Source organism: Nyctereutes procyonoides, unplaced genomic scaffold (assembly GCF_905146905.1).
Source record: "Nyctereutes procyonoides isolate TBG_1078 unplaced genomic scaffold, NYPRO_anot_genome, whole genome shotgun sequence".
Taxonomy (NCBI): domain Eukaryota; kingdom Metazoa; phylum Chordata; class Mammalia; order Carnivora; family Canidae; genus Nyctereutes; species Nyctereutes procyonoides.
The window spans coordinates 12,011,647-12,031,318 of NW_026575025.1; the positions used below are offsets into that span (position 1 = coordinate 12,011,647).

Genomic DNA, 19,672 nt, shown 5'->3' on the forward strand with positions numbered 1-19,672 from the left:
AATCTATTTAAAACAGGTTATAATAACTTGTTTACATTTTGATGCTATATCCATTGAAAATCTCTATCAATAAAGAAAAATGTAGGGGCGGCGGGCCAACTCAGTCTGTGGAGCCTGCAACCCTTGATCTCGATGTCATGGGTTCGAGCCCCATGTTGGGTGGGGAGATTATTTAAAAATAAAATCTTTTAAAAATAAAAATAGGGGATCCCTGGGTGGCTCAGCGATTTAGCGCCTGCCTTTGGCCCAGGGCAAGATCTCGGAGTCCCGGGATCGAGTCCCACGTCGGGCTCCCGGCATGGAGCCTGCTTCTCCCTCTGCCTGTGTCTCTGCCTCTCTCTCTCTCTCTCTCTCTCTCTCTCTCTATGTCTATCATAAATAAATAAATCTTTAAAAAAATAAAAATAAATAAATATAAAAAATATAAAGAAAAATCTGGGTGTGAATGAATCAAAATGTTAACTAACAAGATTATCTATGAGTACTGCCACCAATAGTCTTTCATTTTTGCCTTTTTCTATTTCCTGATTTTTTTCTAAAATTTACATTCAATGAAGGTGAACTTTCCTTGATCATGTGTGTGTGTATATATATATATATATATATATATATATATATATATTAGTTTGACTAAATATGAAATATGCCCACAGAAGACTACATAAGAACTGGAAGGGGGGCAGCCCGGGTGGCTCAGCAGTTTGGCGCTGCCTTCGGCCTGGGGCCTGATCCTGGAAACCTGGGATCGGTCCCGCATCGGGTTCCCTGCGTGGAGCCTGCTTCTCCCTCTGTCTTGTCTCTCTCTCTGTCTCTCTCATGAATAAATAAATAAAATCTTAAAAAAAAAAAAACTGGAAGGAAATTGTTTTCACTGTGTGCTTTTTTTTTTTAAAGATTTTATTTATTTATTCATGAGAGACACAGAGAGAGAGGCAGAGACACAGGCAGAGGAAGAAGCAGGCTCCCTGCAGGGAGCCCAATGTGGGACTCGATCCCAGGACTCCAGGATCACAACCTGAGCCAAAGGCAGACCCTTAACCACTGAGCCACCCAGGTGCCCCTTCACTGTGTTCTCTACTGTATCCTTTGAATTTTGAATCATGAGCTTATGTCTTTTGAAAAATATAAACTAGGGCAGCCTGGATGGCTCAGCAGCTTAGCGCTGCCTTCAGCCCAGAGCGTGATCCTGGAGATCCAGGATTGAGTCCCACGTCAGGCTCCCTGCATGGAGCCTGCTTCTCTCTCTGCCTGTGTCTCTGCCTCTCTCTCTCTCTCTCTCTCATGAATAAATAAACAAAATCTTAAATATATATATATATAAACTAAATTTAAAAATACAAAGACTTAAGGAGCCTCTTTGCCTTTCACAAACCCCATTTTTGCACAGCAGTGAATGTAGAAGGAAACTAGTTATACCAGAGTTGTAAACCCAAAAAGGCCAAGGAGATAAATGAGGGACACAACTGGTATGAGCAATAGGGAGTGGTGGGGACTGTGGCAAACCAGAAAGCAGAGGCCCTCTCTATTGCAGCAACATGATTCTGCATCAGCTGATCAGACCATACAGGAAGCCGACCCTAGGACTGCCAGTTTTTCACTAAAAGTCAACGATCCAGACTTTCATACACATTTTCTCATTTTAGAATGCATGCTGCCCCCTCCCCCCCCCAAAAAAAAAGTCTCTATAAGCCAGGGACAGGTAGCCAGTTTGCAATCCCTGCTCCATTACTGTGGAACATTCTTATTGAGAGCCCCAGGGAACGTTAGGGAGGGGCAACTTGCCTAGAGTCAACCATTCCTTGCACAGGACACAGACGAAAAACTGGCACCCCGACTTCACTTTCAACAGTAGTTAGTTAACAGTGACTTGTAGGGAGGTGAATGTTTATGGGACTGTCAGGCTGTCTGAGGGACATCGGCGTATTAACAGAGCCAGGAGCCCCAGCCTGCTCTTTGAGGCCACTTTTTTTTTTTTAAGATTTATTTATTTGAGGGGGGGAGCACAAGTGGAAATAGGAGGGGCAGAGGGAAAGGGGAGAAAATCTCAGGCAGACTTGGAGTTGAGTGTGGAGCCCAATGCAAGGCTTGATCTCACAACCCTGAGATCATGACCTGAGCTAAAACCACGAGTCAGGTGCCCTTCCAACTGCACCACCCGGGCACCCCTCTCTAAGGCCATCTTACGAGTGGGATCCTGGGTGGGGGGACGGCAGGCGGTGTCTGCCTTCAGCTCAGGTCATGATCCTGGGATTCTGGGATCAAGCTCCAAGTCACGGTCCTTGCTCAGCAAGGAATCTGCTTCTCCCTCTCCTTCTGTCTGCCACTCCCCCAGCTTGTGCTCTCTCTCCATCAAATAAATAAATAAATAAAATCTGGGATGCCTGGGTGGTTCAGCTGTTTAGCGCCTGTCTTCAGCCCAGAGCGTGATCCCGGAGTCCTGGGATCGAGTCCCACATCGGGCTCCCTGCGTGGAGCCTGCTTCTCCCTCTGCCTGTATCTCTGCCTCTCTCTCTGTATCTCTCATGAATAAATGAATAAGATCTTTAAATAAATAAATACAATCTTTAAATTAAAAAAAAAAAAGAGTGGTATAGATCCAATGTAGAAGGATGAGCCCCCTCTGTTCTCCTGATTCCAAATCCTCATAAGGCTGGCCTGGTCAGAGGCCAAAGCAGACTCCCAGACAGCGGATTCTGATCACTTGCCTCTGGCCTGTGGCCACCCTCTCCCTTCCCATTCTGCTGGTTCACACCTGCCCAACCTACCACCCAAGTCACAGCTGTCTCCCTCGATGAGTGGTCAGGCATCCTAACCACACAGGGTAGAGACAGGATTCAGATAAAGACTGGCTCATTCGTCTGAGCCCCAACCCTCTCCACCCCCAACCGGCCTCCGCTCTAAGCCCATCCTCTGAGCTTCAATTCCTTCACCCACAAAATGAGGCCAAGAAGGTCTCTTTCTTAGGGTGAGTTACCATAGGATAAAAGGTTAAGGAGACTGGAGAGACTTTTATCCAGCAAATTAGCAAAGGTTTTTAAATGATAATGTTCAGGGAGTGTAATGAAAGGGGACATTTTCATGTCCTAATTCCAAGACTATATGCCAGTACAACACTTATGAAGGATTATTTGAAAGTATATTTCAAACTGTATATCAAAGTCTGCCGGCAAACCTATTGAGACAGGACTCAGATGAGTGGTCGCCTCAGGCTGGAGACTTGAGGGGCAATGGGGCATGGTAGAGTTTCCTAGGGAGGTGAGAAGTGTTCTAAAATTAGCGGTCATGGTTGCGCGACTCTGAGTATACAAAAAAAATCACTGAATTATGTACTCTGAAATGGGGGAATAATACATTATATGACTTATATCTCAAGAAAACTATTTTTAAATGCCCAGATTTGTGTACAAATGTGTTTGTTTGTTTCAGCATCATTTATAAGAAAAACAAAGTTTTCGACAAATTGCAACATCCAGCACTAAGGTAAAATTAAAGCCCTTCTTTACAGTGAAACTCCTGGGGTTGAAGGAATTCTGGAATCGGACCATCGGGATCAAATGCACTTCTAGCTGAGTGACCTTGAGCAGGTGCTGACCATCACTGAGGTTCATCTTTCTCATCTCTGAAACTAAATTGATGCTTTTCTCATAAACTAGTTGTGAGGAGTCAGGGAGATAACCCACGTACAGTGCTCAGGACCTGTCCCAGTACATCGGAAGGCCTCAGTCAATCTCAGTAAATACTTCACGACTGAATGACCACAATGTCACATCTGTTCATTTGCAAGTTCATCTTTTATTTTTTTTAAGGTTTTATTTATTTATTCATGAGAAACACAGAGAGAGAGAGAGGCAGAGACACAGGCAGACGGAGAAGCAGTCTCCCTGCCAGGAGCCCGATGCAGGACTCGATCCCAGGATCCTGGGATCACAACCCAAGCCAAAGGCAGACACCCAACCATTAAGCCAACCAGGTGCCCTTGCAAGTTCATCTTAACAGTTGTGTGACCCACTTTTTAAAAAAATGGGGGATCCCTGAGTGGCTCAGCGGTTTAGCACCTGCCTTCCACCCAGGGTGTGATCCTGGAGACCCAGGATCGAAGCCCACGTCGGGCTCCCTGCATGGAGCCTGCCTCTCTCTCTCTCTCTCTCTCTCTCTCTCCCCGTGTCTCTCATGAATAAATAAATTAAATCTTAAAAAAAAAAAATAGGGAAGCCTGGGGCTGTTGTGTGAGCTGTTCACGCCACAGTCAGTAACAGAGGACTCATAATTCCAGATGCTTTCCCCATCTCCTCTTCTCCTGGGGACCTTCTCCTAGGCATTTCTCTCCTCTCTCAGACCCTCAGGATGGGACACAGTTGGATGTCCCACCCAATGGCCAACACCACCCAACGGCCCTTAATCCACACCCATGGCACCCCACCTGCCCCTGGGGGCCTGCCCGCCTTTGCCCTGACCTCAGTATCTCTAGGGTCATGTTTGCCAAGGGGCAAACCTTCCCCTCAGAATGGGATGGGAAGGCCCACCAGGAGATGACCCTACAGGATAATATGGGAAGAGAAGGCCCAGAGACACCTAGAGTGGTAATATCTAGGCAATCCTGGGGTAGACTTCTCTGCACTATACAAATAGCTCAATGCCAGGGTGGCTGAGCAGTTGAGTGTCTGCCTTTGGCTCGGGGCATGATCCTGGAGTCCCAGGATGGAGTCCTGCATCGGGCTCCCTGCATGGAGCCTGCTTTTCCCTCTGCCTATGTCTCTGTCTCTCTCTCTCTCTCTTTCTCTCTGTGTCTCTCATGAATAAATAAAATCTTAAAAAAAAAATAGCTCTGACCTGGGGTGCCCACAAAGATGCTGGGCCACAGCCACCTAGCAGGGATGACACAGCAGGGTGTCTCCCACTCCCCTGGAAAGGGTGAGATGGCTGTGAGGGCCATGAATATGGGCTGCTCCCCTCACTCATTTGTTCACGGACAGGCACCAAGCTCTATCCAACTGACCTCTCTCTAAGGGCCTACCCCTCCCCCTGCTCCTCCTCACCCAGCGAGTTGCCGGAGGGGAATCCATGAATTGGATCTAAAGGGAGCAGCACCCTGCATCCCTGGCCACAGTGACTGGTGCATTGAGGACACATGACCTAAGTGGATCCAACATCTTGGGATTCCCCTAGGGAATGCTAAAACAAAGACTCTTTTTTTTTTTTTTTTAATTTATGATAGTCCACAGAGAGAGAGAGGCAGACATAGGCAGAGGGAGAAGCAGGCTCCATGCACCGGGAGCCCGATGTGGGATTCGATCCCGGGTCTCCAGGATCGCGCCCTGGGCCAAAGGCAGGCGCCAAACCCCTGCGCCACCCAGGGATCCCTAAAACAAAGACTCTTTATCACCCTATTTCAGTCTGTAGCCACTGGAGCACCCAGCAGCCATCCTGGAGCCAAAGGAAAATCCTCCAGATTGCAACACCAAGAAAACAGAATAAAAAGCTCAAATCGAGGGGCACCTGGGTGGCTCAGTGGTTAGCATCTACCTTCAGCTCAGGTTGTGACCCCAGGATCCTGGGATCGAGTCCTGCACCGGGCTCCCCACAGGGAGCCTGCCTTTCCCTCTGCCTGGGTCTCTGCCTCTCTTTCTCTGTGTCTCTCATGAATAAATAAAACCTTAAGGGTGGCCCTGGTGGCTTAGTGGTTTAGCGCCGCCTTCAGCCCAGGGTGTGATCCTGGAGACCCGGGATCGAGTCCTGCGTCGGGCTCCCTGCATGGAGCCTGCTTCTTCCTCTGCCTGTGTCTCTGCCTCTGTCTCTCTCTGTGTGTCTCTCGTGAACGAATAAATAAAATCTTAAAAAAAAAAAAAACTTAAAAAAAAAAAGGTCAGCCTGAGAAGCTGTGTCCTGATCATAGGTTTGTGTCCAGATCAGGCCTTGCCTGAGTCTACCTCGCACCATGTAAGAGCCTAAAAATCCCACTCTGCTGAAGTAAGTTCAGGTTAGGTTTTCTATTGCTTATAACCAAGAGAATCCCAAAGGATACCTGGCAGAGTTGTCCAAGTACACAACCAAGATGGTTGGTGGGCCCTCCTGCTGCTGGGTGCTGGGGCCAAAAGTCAAGGACAAAGGGTATGGTCCTACCCAGAAGGGTCTGTCCTGTCCCTCTTCTCAGAGGCCCTAAGTCCTCTTGGCTGGAAATTTGTTTTGCCCCAAGACCTCTGCACCCCCCCACACACAGATACCACACACAGCACTGGATGGACTTTTATTGTAAAGTCAAAGGCACAGCCTTTGGGCTGAGGCAGTGACCATGGATGCCCAGCCCAGACCCTTGAGGCCCTGCCCCCAGCCAGGGGTAGCTATGCCAAGGGAGGCTGGGGGGAGGAAGGGAAGGGGCCTCCCCTTTAAAGGGTCGCCTACCTCCTTCCTTAGCCCCAATAGGGAAGAAGCAGGTGACATAAAGTGAGGCAGAGATGCTTCAGGGGTCCCCCAGGGCCTCTCCTTGAACCCCCCAACACAGGTCTTTGGTGGACATAATTGCACAGATAGTCCATAAAGTGACAGCGAGAGGGGCGCCCCCTGCCAAGGGCAGGGCCTCAGGGGAGAGGAGGGGAGAGGTCCCAGTTTCTCCCAGTGGCAACTCAGTGCGAAGAAATCCCTTCCCGGCCGGCCGGAGCAGCCCCTGGGGTAGTGCCTTGGGCCAGATGAAGCACTGTCTTGGCAGAGGCCCCTCCCTCCCTGCATCTCTAACTCTATCTGGTAAGACATAAAAAATTCTCTGCTTATAAAAATACTTCTGCTCTGTCTGGGAGTGGGGTGGGGGAGGGGGAGGGAAGGGCAATCCCTGGGGATGGGGCGGAGCCGATACCGGAGGCTCCCAGGTCACAGCCCCTGTGGGGGAAGGAGGGGTCACTGTGGCGGGGGGCTAGGAGGGCGGCAGGGGGCCGTTCGCTCGTCTAGGGGCTCCCTTGGCGGCGGGGGCCCTGCCCTGGGCTGAGGGCGCGGGGGAGACGCGGCGGGAGGTGGCGGCGCTCCGCAGCTTCTGTTTCCGGCGCTTGGCCAGTGGCGCGTTCTCCACGCTCTTCAGGAAGAAGCCCTCGCGCTTGCCCCGGTTGAAGGCCTGGCAGAAAGGAGGAGGTGAGGGTCCCCCCACCACCGGCCGGGCCTCGACTTCCAGAACCTGGCCTTGGCCCCATCCCACTAGGTCAAGGCCGACGGGACGCGGGCTCCCAACCTCCCCAAGGCTCAGGGTGCCTATCCACCAGGGGCCAGGACTCGGTTCACCTCACCTTTCTGGGCTGGGGGCGTGGCCCCGAGGCGCCACCCCTCCAGCCCCCCGCCCCACCCCTGCCTCCCGCAGGCCCCGCCCCTCACCATGAAGGTGGCGTTGAGCCCGGAGCGCACAGCCGGCCCAGAGGACTCTAGCACGTCGGGGGTCCGCAGCGGGGGCGAGGAACGCGCGCTGCCGTCCTGCAGCCATGAGCTGCCTCGCAGCCCCTCAAGTTTCAGCCTCTTGGCCGGGTCCACCGTCAGGAGCCCTGGAGGCAGGACAGGGAAGGGTTGAGAAGGGGCCGCGTGCGGAGGCTGCGCCCCGGAGAGATCGCGACGGCCCCACTCTCCTCCCCTATCAGTCCCGAGACCAAACATCTAACCCACTGGCGATCCGTGCCTCATCATGACCCCATGGCCGCCCCCCCAACCATGATCTGTGACATCCCTCACCCCCCCACCACCCCTGCTTCGCACCTCGGACCAGCTCCTTAGCCTCCTCAGACACGCCTTGCCAGGCTTCCCCATCAAGGGAGAAGCGGCCCTCACGGATCTTGCACATTATCTCTGCCGCCTGGCTCTGCCCGCCCTGGCCTGAGGCCCCCTGGAAGGGGACCTGCCCCGACAGCATCATGTACTGCAGAGGTAAGGAAAAGAGAGACGGGTCCAGGCTGTAGGGCCAAGCAAGAGAGTCCAAGAGCCTGACTGAGCCCACCCACAGAACCATTCACCCTCTCCACCAGGCCCATGCGTGATGTTGAACCCTGACTTCCAAGCCCTAATACTCGGGTGCCCTGACCCGGGCATCTGAGCAACTGTGCCTCTATATTAGGACGACTTCTAAACCCAGTCTCTGAATCCTGCCACCCCCAGGAAGACGATCTCTGTCCTCTACCTCGGGGGCGTCCCTGCTGGCCAGCACCAGGAAGCCCTCTAACCCCACGCTGGAGGCACCCCGAATCCTCCAGAGGACCCCGTCTCATACCAGAATGACGCCGAGGCTCCAGAGGTCGCAGGATTCGTCGTAGCCCTGCTGCGCCAAGAGCTCGGGAGCTGCGTACTGCAGCGTGAAGCAGGGCGTCTGCATGGGCCCCGCGGGGCTCTGCGGGCGCAGCCGCGCGAACCCAAAGTCGATGATCTTCACGGGGGCTCCGGGCGTGTCGTCGGCGTACAGAATGTTCTGTGAGGGCAGCCGGCGGCAGTCAGAGACCCGCCCTCTGCGCCTCAGCCCTCCCCCGCTGCGCAAGCCCCGCGCCCACCTCGGGCTTGAGGTCGCGATGCACCACGCCCGCCTCCTCGTGCATGAAGCTCACGGCCGACACGAGGCTGCGCAGGATCTGGCTCGCTTCGGACTCGCTGAAGTGCCGCTTCTTGCGGATGTGCTCCAGCAGCTCCCCGCCCCGCAGCAGCTCCAGAACCAGATACGTGTGCAGCTGCGGGTGGAGCGGTGGGCCTAGGTCACCACCTGGATCACGGTCCGTCCTGACCTATCAACCCGGCCGGGCTCCACCCACTGGCCAGGTCACGCCCCGAGTTCCAGTCCCTACCGCTATTCGAGCCCGGAACTCAAGACCACCCCCAAAAACCACCCATAGGCCCCACGGCAGGTTCTACCTGCACAGCCTTCTGGGCCTCCGCCCCTCTGCTACCTTAAATCCTGGCCCCCTCCACGCCTTCCTCAAATTCTGTTACCTTGGCCATCCTCAGCTCCGCCTTCCGACTCTCCCGCTAAAATCCCACCTCCCCGCCTGCCACACCCCTAGCGCCCCTACCTACCCAGTCCTCAGGCCCCGCCCACGCTACCCTAGCCCTCTCCTCCTGCCCGCCTCCCCGCCTACCACACCCCCTAGGGCTCCGCCCCCCCTCAGGCCCCGCCCACGGAGCCCTAGACCCACCTCCGGCCCGCCTCCCCACCCGCCACACCCCCCACCCCTGGCCCTCCCGGGGCAGCCTTCTGAGTCCCCGCGTTGTGCCCCAGCCCTAGAAAGCGTCACCTGGTCGTGATGCACGTCATGCAACTTCACCACGTTGGGGTGCGACTGGCAAAGCCGGAGGGCGGCCACTTCTCGCTGGGTGTTCGCCTCCAGCCTGGGGGCGAGACAGGGGGGGTCAGCCTGGCCGCCCTCGGGCCCCTCCCCCCTTCCTCCCGGCTTTGAAAGGCCCCGCCCACCTGCGGCTGAGGATCTTGACCGCGAACTCCTGGCCGCCCTGACGCTGGCGGCAGCGGCGACACACGGAGAAGCTGCCCTGGCCCAGCGCGGGCTCCCGCAGGTCCAGTTCGTACTGCTGGAAGAAGGGCGAGTCCTGGAGGCGAAGGGGACACATCAGGGATCCTACCTGGGAACCTTGCAGCCACGCCGCACGCCGCCTCAGAGAGGCTCCAAACCTCACGGAGGTCACACTATGGGCGCCTGGTGAAGCCAGGTCTGTAATACCTGAGCCCAGGACCCCCACAATCAACTTCCCACCCTGGCCCAACCCACCTGCATCATGGCACTCCTGGCCACCGCTGCCCGGCCTGGCCGGTCTCCAGTGCCAGACGCTTCCAGCACATCCGTCATCATCACCGCGTTGTTATGATCAAACAGGATAGAGGGCGCCACGAAGGAGTACCCCTATGGAGTGGAGGAGCAGTGTCAGGAGCTTACGGGCATAGGGACTGGAGTTGCATATGGAGCCCCTGAAGGCCCCGACCAGTCAGGAGCAGGGACCAGAGGGAAGACCCTGGACTTAGTGAGTGGCGGAGGATGTAGCTTTGGTATCCTGGTGCACACAAGTATGTGGACATTTCATTCTACTTTGTTCTATGATCACTTGGGTTCATGTTTCCCCACCAGTTTGTGCCTCCACAGTTCTCATCACAGTAAACTGCCCCCCACCCCGAGTGCCAAGGGCATCATCTAGCACAACGTAGTGACCCAGAAAATGATGGATTCAATGCATGAAAGGGCCACAGCCTGGCATCACACACACTTAGCTTATGAGAATTCAAATCCACCCACTGAATACAAAAGGTCTTTATGCCTTCATCTCAAACCAAACATTGGTCTCCTCTGCAAGGGGGGGGGGGCACTGAGGAAATACAATGGGGCAATTCAAGGGATTCTAAGGGCAAGTTTAACAAGTTGTTTTCTCCTAAAAACACAGCACCCACTGCATAAGAATGAAGAATCCACGCTTGGATTCGGGTTCATTGATCCGGCCCCAGGATCCAGGGCCAGATCAATGGCACACCGCAGGCACTCAGTACATATTATTGAATCATTAAATGAATGAATGAGGGGTGCCTGGGTGACTCAGTCAGTTGGGAGTCCAACTCTTGGTTTCAGTTCAGGTCATGATCTTGGGGTGGTGGGATTAAGACCCGCAGCAGGCTCCACACTCTGTGGGGAGTCTGCTGGAGATTCTCTTTCCCTCTCCCTCTCCCCATGCACCCCTAGGCTCCTGCACTCTCTCTCTAAAAATAAATCTTTTTAAAAAAATAATTAAATAATTAAATAAAAAGTAAATGAATGAATGACAGTAACCACTGATTCACAAGAAAGAACTTTTTCAGAGCTGCAAGACAATGGGGGTACCTGGGTGGCATAGTCAGTAAAGCATTAGACTTTTTGGTTTTGGCTCAGGCCACAATCTCAGGGTCATAGGATCAAGCACCCCATCAGTCTCTGCACTCAGCGTGTAGTCTGCTTGAGACTCTCTCTCCTTCTGCCTCTGCTCCTACCCACCCCCCACCCCCTGCAAATAAACAAATCTTTAAAAAAAAAAAAAAAGAACTGCAAGATAATGGGTAGAGGGTTGTTCCAGCACAGCCATCATTGGGAGAGCCTCAGAGAGAATGGACCCATCTACATTTGATATTGGCCTGTTCTTATTTCATATTTATGGGCCACATCCTACAGGCCAGGTCCCCATACTGGGCAAAGGGACAGAGAAATTAAACACAGTCCCTACTTTCTGGGAATTTCCAGACCAGTCTCAGTAACGCAGTTAGGGTACAACCGGACACAGTGCTTAGAAGGAAGTGCTATCTACAGGGGACTGGTGCACAAGGAAAGGGCAACCCAGAACCAGAGCAGTGGGAAAGAATTCACAGAGGAGCAGCGTTGCACAAAGAGGCTTGAAAGGTGAGGGGGAGCGTGCCAGATGGGCAACTGTGGGGAAGGTACTCCAGGTGGAGGGAATTGCACGTGCAAAGGCACGGACGTGCGTTTGGGAACCTCTGAGCAGTTTGTAGGTGCTAGAGCACCAAGTGGGATGATGGTGAGCGCTGAAGCTGGGGCACTGAGCAAGGACCACATTGTGCAGAGCTTTGAATGCCAAGGAAAGGAGTCTGGCCTTGTGCAACAGGCCTAAGCTTCTAAAACTAAGTGCAGGGGGCCTGTGCTTCCACAAATGTGAGATGGTTTGTCAAGGGACATACAAAGCCACAGTATAAACATGGCATCTCTTTCTAGTTGTCCACTGAAGCAACTGAATAGTTACAAGAATATCTTTATATAACAATAAAGATATATGGAGTAGAAGAGAAATTAACATGAAATTTAAAGATAAACTATGAAATTCAAAGACATGGCCTGCCATGGCAGTCTGTACACCAGACAACTCCAGGTACCCACCAGTGGACAGGGCCTGGGGGAGATGCTGAGTCCTGCTGAGTCAGCCTGGGCCAAGGCTGGCAGCAGTATCCTGTCTCCATGGCACCTGTGGTCCTGTGAGCTCTCACTCACCTGGAAGATGCGGGGGTCCCCAGGCGGGGGGCTGCCAGGGGGTGAGTATACAGGCTCCAGCCGAGTAAATTCCTCTGCAAAGTTGCCTACATCCAGCTCCGAGCGGATCTGTGGTCGGAATGGGGCTGGAACTTTCCTGGCAGCCAGAGCGGCCCAATCCAGACCCTGGAGAGATGGAATAAGAGACTGGGAGTGAAATGTAGGAAATGAAAACCCCCATCTGCTCAGGCCACATTCACTGGGCAGCTCCTCAGTGAGGCAAGGGTCTATATGGCATTTGAGTGGAAAGCTGTTTTCCTGCCTTCCCAGCTTGTGTTTTTCTCCCTCTGATAAGAGAATCCTTATTTCTACCACACTTTTGATAGCACTGGCATGCGAAACAAATCTCTTCCTCCAACTGGACTTAAATCTGAGAGGGCATGGGCCTGGAACCACTAGGGACCTCCTGCAGAAAAGCCAAGAGACAAAGAAAGAAATTCTTAATAACATAAATCCAGCACCTGGATGCAGTCTTGCCTGAGGTCAGACCACTTTTCCTTGGACTTTTCACTTATGGGAGCTAAAACATGCTTTTTTATGTTTCATCTATGGTGGCAGAACCTGTTTGTGGCCTCCCCAACTTCCATACTCCCCATCTTCCTTAGTACCATAGCCCCGATGTTATTACAGAAAGCAATGTATGCAACTAAAAACCATTATTTTACGAACTTCCTTGCACTTCAGTGTGACCCATGATGACCTGCAAGCAAAAATTTTGAGAATCCAGAGAAAGAACCTCAAGAGGAGGGTGAACAGGGCAGCCCGGGTAGCTCAGCGGTTTAGCGCCACCTTCAGCTCAGGGCGTGATCCTGGAGACCCAGGATCGAGTCCCACGTCAGGCTCCCTGCATGGAGCCTGCTTCTCTCTCTGCCTGGGTCTCTGCCTCTGTGTCTCTCATGAATAAATAAATAAAATCTTAAAAAAAAAAAAAAAAGAAAGAAAGAAAGAGGGGATCCCTGGGTGGCTCAGTGGTTTAGCACCTGCCTTCGGCCCAGGGCTTGATCCTGGAGACCCGGGATCAAATCCCACGTTGGGCTCCCTGAATGGAGCCTGCTTCTCCCACTGCCTGTGTCTCTACCTCTCTCTCTGTCTCTGTCTCTCATGAATAAATAAATAAATAAATAAATAAATAAATAAATAAATAAATCTTTAAAAAAAAAAAAAGAACTGCCAGAGACAGCAATTTTCTTCTCCCTCTGCCTGTGTCTCTGCCTCTCTCTCTCTCTCTCTCTCTCTCATGAATAAATAAAAATATTAAAAAAAAAAGAGGAGGGTGAACAGCTGGCATTTGCCCAGTTTGCCCTTCCCCTCCTTTTTGCTCCTGATTTCTGCCCAGATGACAGCCTAAATGGCAAGCACTTCAGCAGCCATTTTGGATCACAAGGCAACCCTGGGACCAGAGACTCCTGGGTGGCTCAGTGGTTGAGCATCTGCCTTCAGCTCAGGGTATGATCCCAGATCGTGGGATCAAGTCCTGCATTGGGATCCCTGCATGGAGCCTGCTTCTCCCTCTGCCTATGTCTCTGTCTCTCTCTGTGTGTCCCTCATGAATAAATAAAAAAATCTTTAAAAAAAAAGAAGAAGAAAGGGGCTTGTATTCATGAAAACACCACAGCAGCCCTGGCCTGCCAAGCCTACTATGTCAGAAAATACATACATACATACATACATAAACCTCTATCTTTAAGCCACTGTTCACTCCGACCTCTATTCTTAGCAGCCAAACTTATTCCAGGGATATCACCATTTTGAGTTGGACTTCTTGTCACTTGCAGCCAAGAGGCCTCATCTGGGCTTGAAGGCCCAGGATCTGGCACCAGGACCTTTGCACTACTATCACCAAAGAGGCTGTCTTGAGAGAAGGGGGACTGCAAGGAACACTTCTTGTGAGTATCAGGCCCTGAAGACCTTAGGGCCTCTTCCGGTATTACTGTTGGTCAAGCCATTCCCAGTACCCCGGGCCTGGCATGTGCTCAGGGTGGCTCAGGGAATTCACTTCAAGAAACTGACACTGCTCGGCCACTTCCCCCACAGAAGGACAACTTCACTATGAAGACTGAGATTCCTGTCCCAGAAAGCATCTCCGAGGGACCTTCCAGGCAGGCACTCAGTGAGAAGATAGAAGGAGATGGCACTCACAGCAAGGGTAACCAGGTGCCCAGCCCACAGTAAGTGCCCATAAATGAGCACTTTTGTTACAATGCCAGACAACTGGCAAATCGAATGCCCACAGGTAAATGCAACACACGAGTTAAGGACATGGGCTTCAAATCAGCCAGACCTGGGTGTGGATCTGAGCTCCATCACTTCCTGGCTGGGTGACCTTGGGCAAATTCCTTAACCTCCCTGAACTTCAGTTTCCCCATGTGGAAAGACAGCAATCATCAAAATGGTTCTAAAGGTTACATGAAATGATGCAAGCAAAGAGCCAACACACAGCAGGTGTTCACCATTACAGGATCCTGCTGGCAACAATGCTGGCCATGCACAGCACCCAAGCCAGTGAGGTCTCACTAAGAAGCAGAATTCACGCTGCACTGCACTCTAACCTGTGCGTGCTCTTCACAGGTGAAGAAAACCCCAGTGACTGACCAACTGTCCATCTGAATCACAGGCACAAAGACTGTACTGAGGACAAAGAACAAAATGCCTGGGTGGGTGCTGAGAGTGGCAAGTGTGACTTTTAGTACTGGTGTGAGCCAACAGGGGACTGACCTGCAATGTGTCTCCAGCTCTACACTATTTCCTGTACAGTCTGGAGAGGTCACACCCCTTCTCTGAACCTGCCCAGTGAGGGGACTGAGGAAGCCATCCTCAAGCCCCTGCCAGCCAATGAACCTGGGAAAATTCTTTCCCCTAGGATCACATCTACCAAGTTTCACGAGAGACGGAGAAAAACTGGCTATCTGGTGGTTTTTCTAAAGCAGTTGAAATCAGTGGGTCTCAGACCATCCCTCCAGTGTCCCTCAACCCAGGGCAGCAGCCCACTCTGGGGGTGTGCAGAGACACGTGGGGAAAGAGTCAGGAGTCTTACCTGGAAGAAGGGGTGGTTCTTGACTTCCTGTGCCCCCTGGGGCCCTGCACCCAGTCGCTTCTTGGGGTCCTTGCAAAGTAGCCGCTGCAGCAGGTCCTGTGCCACGGGCCCGATCCGGGGGGGGAAGGGAGGGGAGCACTTCAGGATCCGTCTGGGAGGATTGGGGGGGCGTCAGGGGCAGCGAGCCCCCTCCCCAACCCTGCCCAGGCCCCTCACTCTCCCTGCCCCCATCCTTGTCCAGCCCCGCTCACCGGGAGACCTCTGCCTGCGTGTTCCTTTCGCCCTCCAGGGTGAAGGGCGAGGCCCCCGTCAGCAGCTCGAAGAGGAGGATGCCCAGACTCCACCAGTCCACAGCCTGATGGGGTAGAGCCAGGGAGTGAGGGCCCGTGGCCACACCTGCCTCACCCCACCCTCAATCCCCACCCACTCCCCTGCTAACCCACCTTGCCATGCCCCGACTTGCTGCGGATAATTTCGGGGGCCATGTACTCGATAGTGCCACAGAAGGAGAAGGTTCGTTCTTTCTGGGAGGGCAAGAGGACCCATTTGGACACCCAGCAGTCCCCAAGGCTCGGAGTAGGACTCACTGGACTCGTGAGGGTCGGAACACAAGGAATCTCCTGAAGGCAGGACCTAGACCTGTTTACCTCTGCCCCGCAAGAAATGCAGAGCCTGGCATGGAGCAGGAGGACAGGAAGGTGAAGGCTTGAACGGGGGTGCAGTAGGCAGAGAGACTGCCCTTCACTCACCTCTTCCGTCAGGAACTCCTTGCTAAGCCCAAAGTCTGTGAGTACGATGTGGCCCTCGGAGTCAAGCAGCACATTCTCCAGCTTCAGATCTCGATAGATGATACCCAGCTGGCAAGAGCAAAAGGAGCACTGAGCCTTCCTCCCCAACGCCCCTTCCTGCTATGGTGGCCAGGCACCAAGACCCCACTCAGGATAAGGGGAGCCCCCTACAGGTGGGGTCTCCAGTACAGGAGTGGGCACAGGGACTAGGATGGGAAAAGCCATTGAAGATGTAAAAGCAAGGAAGGAGGACACCACGGGAACAGGCCCCAAGGCCCCAGAGGGAGGAAAACCTATGTGAAGAGCCCCATTTTAAGAAGGCCTTGGAGCCAAGGCATGAGGTCTCCATTTGAGGAAGTTCTGTGAGCATGGCCCCAGGAGGTAGCCCCGAGTTCCCTGTCAGAGGAAAGTCCCTTTGAGGAGGTACCAGGGGAAGAGATCCCTCCCCAGGCAGCACTAAAGCCTTCCTTCCCGGAGGCCCCCCGGGGAAGTGGCTCCAGTCCCCACCAGGACCACCAGTCCCCCAGGAAGCCTGAGAGAGTGCAGCTCAAGGCTGCTGTCTTTGGAAGCCCCTTACGAGGCCCGGACCTAGTTCCTCTGGCAATAGCCGGGTGGCCAGGTCCTCACCCACCTTGTGCAGGTGTTCCAGGGCCAGCACAATCTCACCCCCATACACGCGCACTTCAGCCTCTTTGAAGTGCTGGCGCTGGTAGAGGTGGGTGAACATCTCGCCTCCATTCACATAGTCTGGGGGGTGGAACAGAGGTTGGGCAGCAACTCTGATGGAGCAGCCCCACCCGCCTCCGTGTCCCCCAAGGTCGGCAGGGGCCCGCCCTTACCCAGGATGAGGTGCAGCTTGGCATCGGTCTGGAAGGCGTAATGCAGCGTAACCAGGAAGGGGGCCTGGCGCACCAGTTCTAGCACGGAGCGCTCGGTGCGCGTGTGCTCCTGCGTCTTGGCACGCTGTACCAGCGCTGCCTTGCGCAGCACCTTCATGGCATATAGCTTCCCTGCATCATGCCCGACTGCTTTTCGCACCAGGAACACCTTCCCGTAGGCTGTGGGAGCAGTGAGTGAGCGGAGGGGAGACTGTGAGCAGAAGGATGGTGCAGACTGGTGGGGGTGATGCCAACCCAGAGAGTGTGCAAATTGGGGTAAAGAGCTGGAGTGAGAGGCAAGTGTGCAAAAGGCTGACAGAACATTCTAAGGAAAAGCTGCACACAGCCCAGGAGGGCCAACAAAACCAAGGAGGAGATATGCAAACCAGGCTGGAAGGTATGCAACTCCGGGAGGCCTGCAGTGCAAGGTAGGGGCAGATCACGGGCAAACCTGGGGCAATAAGACACATGCGGGGGGATGCAAGGTGGACAGGGGAAGGATGTGCAAACCCAGGCCGGGGAGTGTGCAAAGCTGCAAGTGAGCAAAGCAGGAGACCAGACTCCCATATGCACGGGGGAGGAGGTGTGCAAATCACTTGGGAGGGCTGCAAGCCCTGGAGGGTGTTGGCAAATCCCGGAGGACCTTGCAGGGAGGAGCAAAGTCAATGTGGAGCAGCGCGAGTAGGCATGTCCCTGGGAGTGGGCATGCAAACCCTGGCAGGGCAGGGCGGGGCAGCCAAGGCGGGCTGAGCCGGGAAAGGGTGGGGGGCATTGCTGGAGGCCTGGCCCAGGCCCAGGCGGGTGCGCCACCGCCAGGCCCAGGGCACCAGGCCCCGAACACCTGCCCTGTGGGGGTGCGGAGTCCTCACCTCCCGTGCCCAGCACCTTGAGCAGCTCGAAGTTCTCGACGCTCACCTTCTCCTCGTTCCCGGTCAGGTTGGCTGTGGGCACCGGAGGCGAATGAGCCCCGGCCGGCGCATGCCCCTCCCCGCCCGGCGGCCCCACCCGGCCCCGCGCCCCGGGCCACCCCACCCCACCTTCGGTGATCCGCAGCTCCACGGCGCAGCCCTCGTCCTCGTCCTCGTCCCCCATGGCGTGCGGGTCGCCCGGGCCCCGCGCCGCTCTGCTCCGGGCGGCGCCGGTTACATGGCGGCTCCGGCCGGGGCGGGCGCTTCCTGGTGCCGCCTCCGGGGCCGAGGCGGGCGCCGGCGCCGCCTCCCGCTCCCCGCCCCGCGCGGCCTGAGTCAGGCGGCTGGAACGTGACGGCGCCCGGCTGCGGGTGGGCGGCTAGGGCAGCGGCTCCCCTGGGCGCGCAGGGCTGTGCGCTCCGGGACCCCGGGCCATCCTGCTGGGGGCCCGCGGACACCCTGTGGGAGCCGGGCCTGGGGCCCCGGGGAGGACCTGGAGCCTCTGCTGGAGGGACCATCCCGAGCCAGGTGTCTGCCCGAGGGCCTGCCGCAGCCAGGGGTGATGAGCCACCAGAGCCCGTGCCCCCCGGTGGGGGTGGTGAGGGGCACACAGGCGCTCCCCAGCCACCCCCTCCAGGGGCCAGGCCTAAGGGCAGCCAAGGAGCTCCACCTAATTCTTAGCCACCAGCGAAAGTGAGGTATTTGGTAAAGATCTCAACTCACTCGTGTTTGATAACTCCAGGGGAGAGGACGTGTGGGTTCCCTTGACACCCCTGTCCAGGTGCTGCCCTAACAGCCTCGGCCCAGCACCTCTCACTCGGTGGGACTTGCCTTCGCAGGTGAGGGCCTGGGGGCTCAGGCACCCTGAGGACCTTGTCTCTGGGCGGCGCCTACCCAGGGGGCGCCTGCAGGGGGCGCTGAGAGGGTACTGGATCCAGCCGCACCACACACCCACACCCACATCCACATCCACACCCACACCCACACCCACACCCACACACCCACACACACACACACCCGTGGCAGGGATGGTGGCGCATTCCTGACCAAACCTCTTTAGGGTGGATCTGTGAGAGCACCTCAGGCCCCAGCCACCTTTCACAGCCCAACCAGTGCCAAGCACCCCTCACATGGTTTTGTCCCCTGTCGTCCCCAAGCCCAGCCCAATGCCAGCACAGAGCCCAAAGTAATCTCAAAAAAGGTGTCAGAGCCACACAGGGCATGTCCACTCAGGGTCAGGTCCAGGGGCCCCGGCTGGCCTGGCCTTTCTGACAATCGACCAGAGCCACCAAGAGAGTAGGGTGGCTATCTGGGCCCCCACACTGAAGCCTAAGAGAAGGGGCTCTCAGCTCCTCAGCCTAGCTGGAGGCCAGGGGTCTGTCTCACCTCACCAGACTATGAAGCTTGGGCTGAGAGGAGGGCAGAGCCATTAGTTATCCCAAGAGGGGCTGTGGAAACCCTATGAGTCAGGCTTCTGCAGAGCACCCTGGAGAGGCTGGACTGGCCACCCCCAAATTCAGGCTGCCTCACCTCAGCCCTGGCAGCCCCACCCTACCCCGGGTGGCCCCAGGTGCCCTGACTCACGTTCTGCCACCTAGCCTAATTGCCGCTTTCCTGGGCATCATTCTGGAAGTGCTGGTCAGAGACCAGGTGTCCTTCCCACCTTTTGTGTCCCTGCATGAAGGCTTGAGACACTAAGTGATGTCCCACCAGGCTGAGAACTCACTGGGGAGGGGTTCAACCCTAGGTGGGGTGGGAAGAGAGTGGGGATACACGTGCAAAGTAGAGAAGAGGGGAGGAGGGGGTGGGGAGGAGTATCTGGGGTTTTACTGGAACCCAGACTTGGGAGGCTCAGAACCCACCTCCCCACCCCATTGGGCCATCCAAGTGAGCCCCAGTGGCCAGTCCCTTGAGGAAAGCCCTTCGCTGCCCTGGGCAGGACAAAGGATTCAAGGGGACAGACCTCGGCCCACGCAGTTGGGCTGTGCACATGGCTGGTGCCTTGGGGACTCTGGGATACAGTCGGTAAACACAGAGCACAGCTTCA

General features: G+C 55.0%; 1 protein-coding gene across 2 annotated transcripts; it reads right to left on the reverse strand.

Annotated features, from left to right (window-relative positions):
• Positions 1 to 6,229: 6,229 nt before the first annotated feature.
• On the reverse strand, positions 6,230 to 17,905 carry RPS6KA4 (ribosomal protein S6 kinase A4). Of its 2 annotated transcripts, none has more exons than XM_055311675.1 (17): positions 17,755 to 17,905; positions 17,633 to 17,658; positions 16,679 to 16,897; positions 16,471 to 16,586; positions 15,801 to 15,908; positions 15,495 to 15,575; positions 15,303 to 15,406; positions 15,052 to 15,202; positions 11,979 to 12,143; positions 9,732 to 9,863; positions 9,419 to 9,552; positions 9,243 to 9,336; positions 8,508 to 8,681; positions 8,234 to 8,428; positions 7,726 to 7,885; positions 7,354 to 7,517; positions 6,230 to 7,099 (listed from the first exon to the last, which is right to left on the reverse strand). In XM_055311675.1, the coding sequence occupies exons 3-17, from the start codon at positions 16,833 to 16,835 to the stop codon at positions 6,905 to 6,907; spliced, it is 2,130 nt and encodes a 709-aa protein (XP_055167650.1). In that variant the 5' UTR covers positions 16,836 to 16,897; positions 17,633 to 17,658; positions 17,755 to 17,905; the 3' UTR covers positions 6,230 to 6,904. The 2 variants fall into 2 exon arrangements, with proteins under 2 accessions (XP_055167650.1, XP_055167659.1); XM_055311684.1 differs by having other exon boundaries at positions 17,587 to 17,658; positions 17,755 to 17,884.
• Positions 17,906 to 19,672: the final 1,767 nt, after the last annotated feature.

What these genes read in the sequence shown, in the direction of transcription:
- RPS6KA4 (XM_055311684.1), bottom strand. Translation starts at nt 17,809, where the DNA reads ATGGGGGACGAGGACGAGGACGAGGGCTGCGCCGTGGAGCTGCGGATC. An exon ending in CAAGCTGCACCTCATCCTGG is followed by an intron (nt 16,587 to 16,678) that starts GTAAGGGCGGGC and finishes TCCACCCCCCAG; the next exon opens with ACTATGTGAATGGAGGCGAG. An exon ending in AGGAGTTCCTGACGGAAGAG is followed by an intron (nt 15,576 to 15,800) that starts GTGAGTGAAGGG and finishes TTGCCCTCCCAG; the next exon opens with AAAGAACGAACCTTCTCCTT.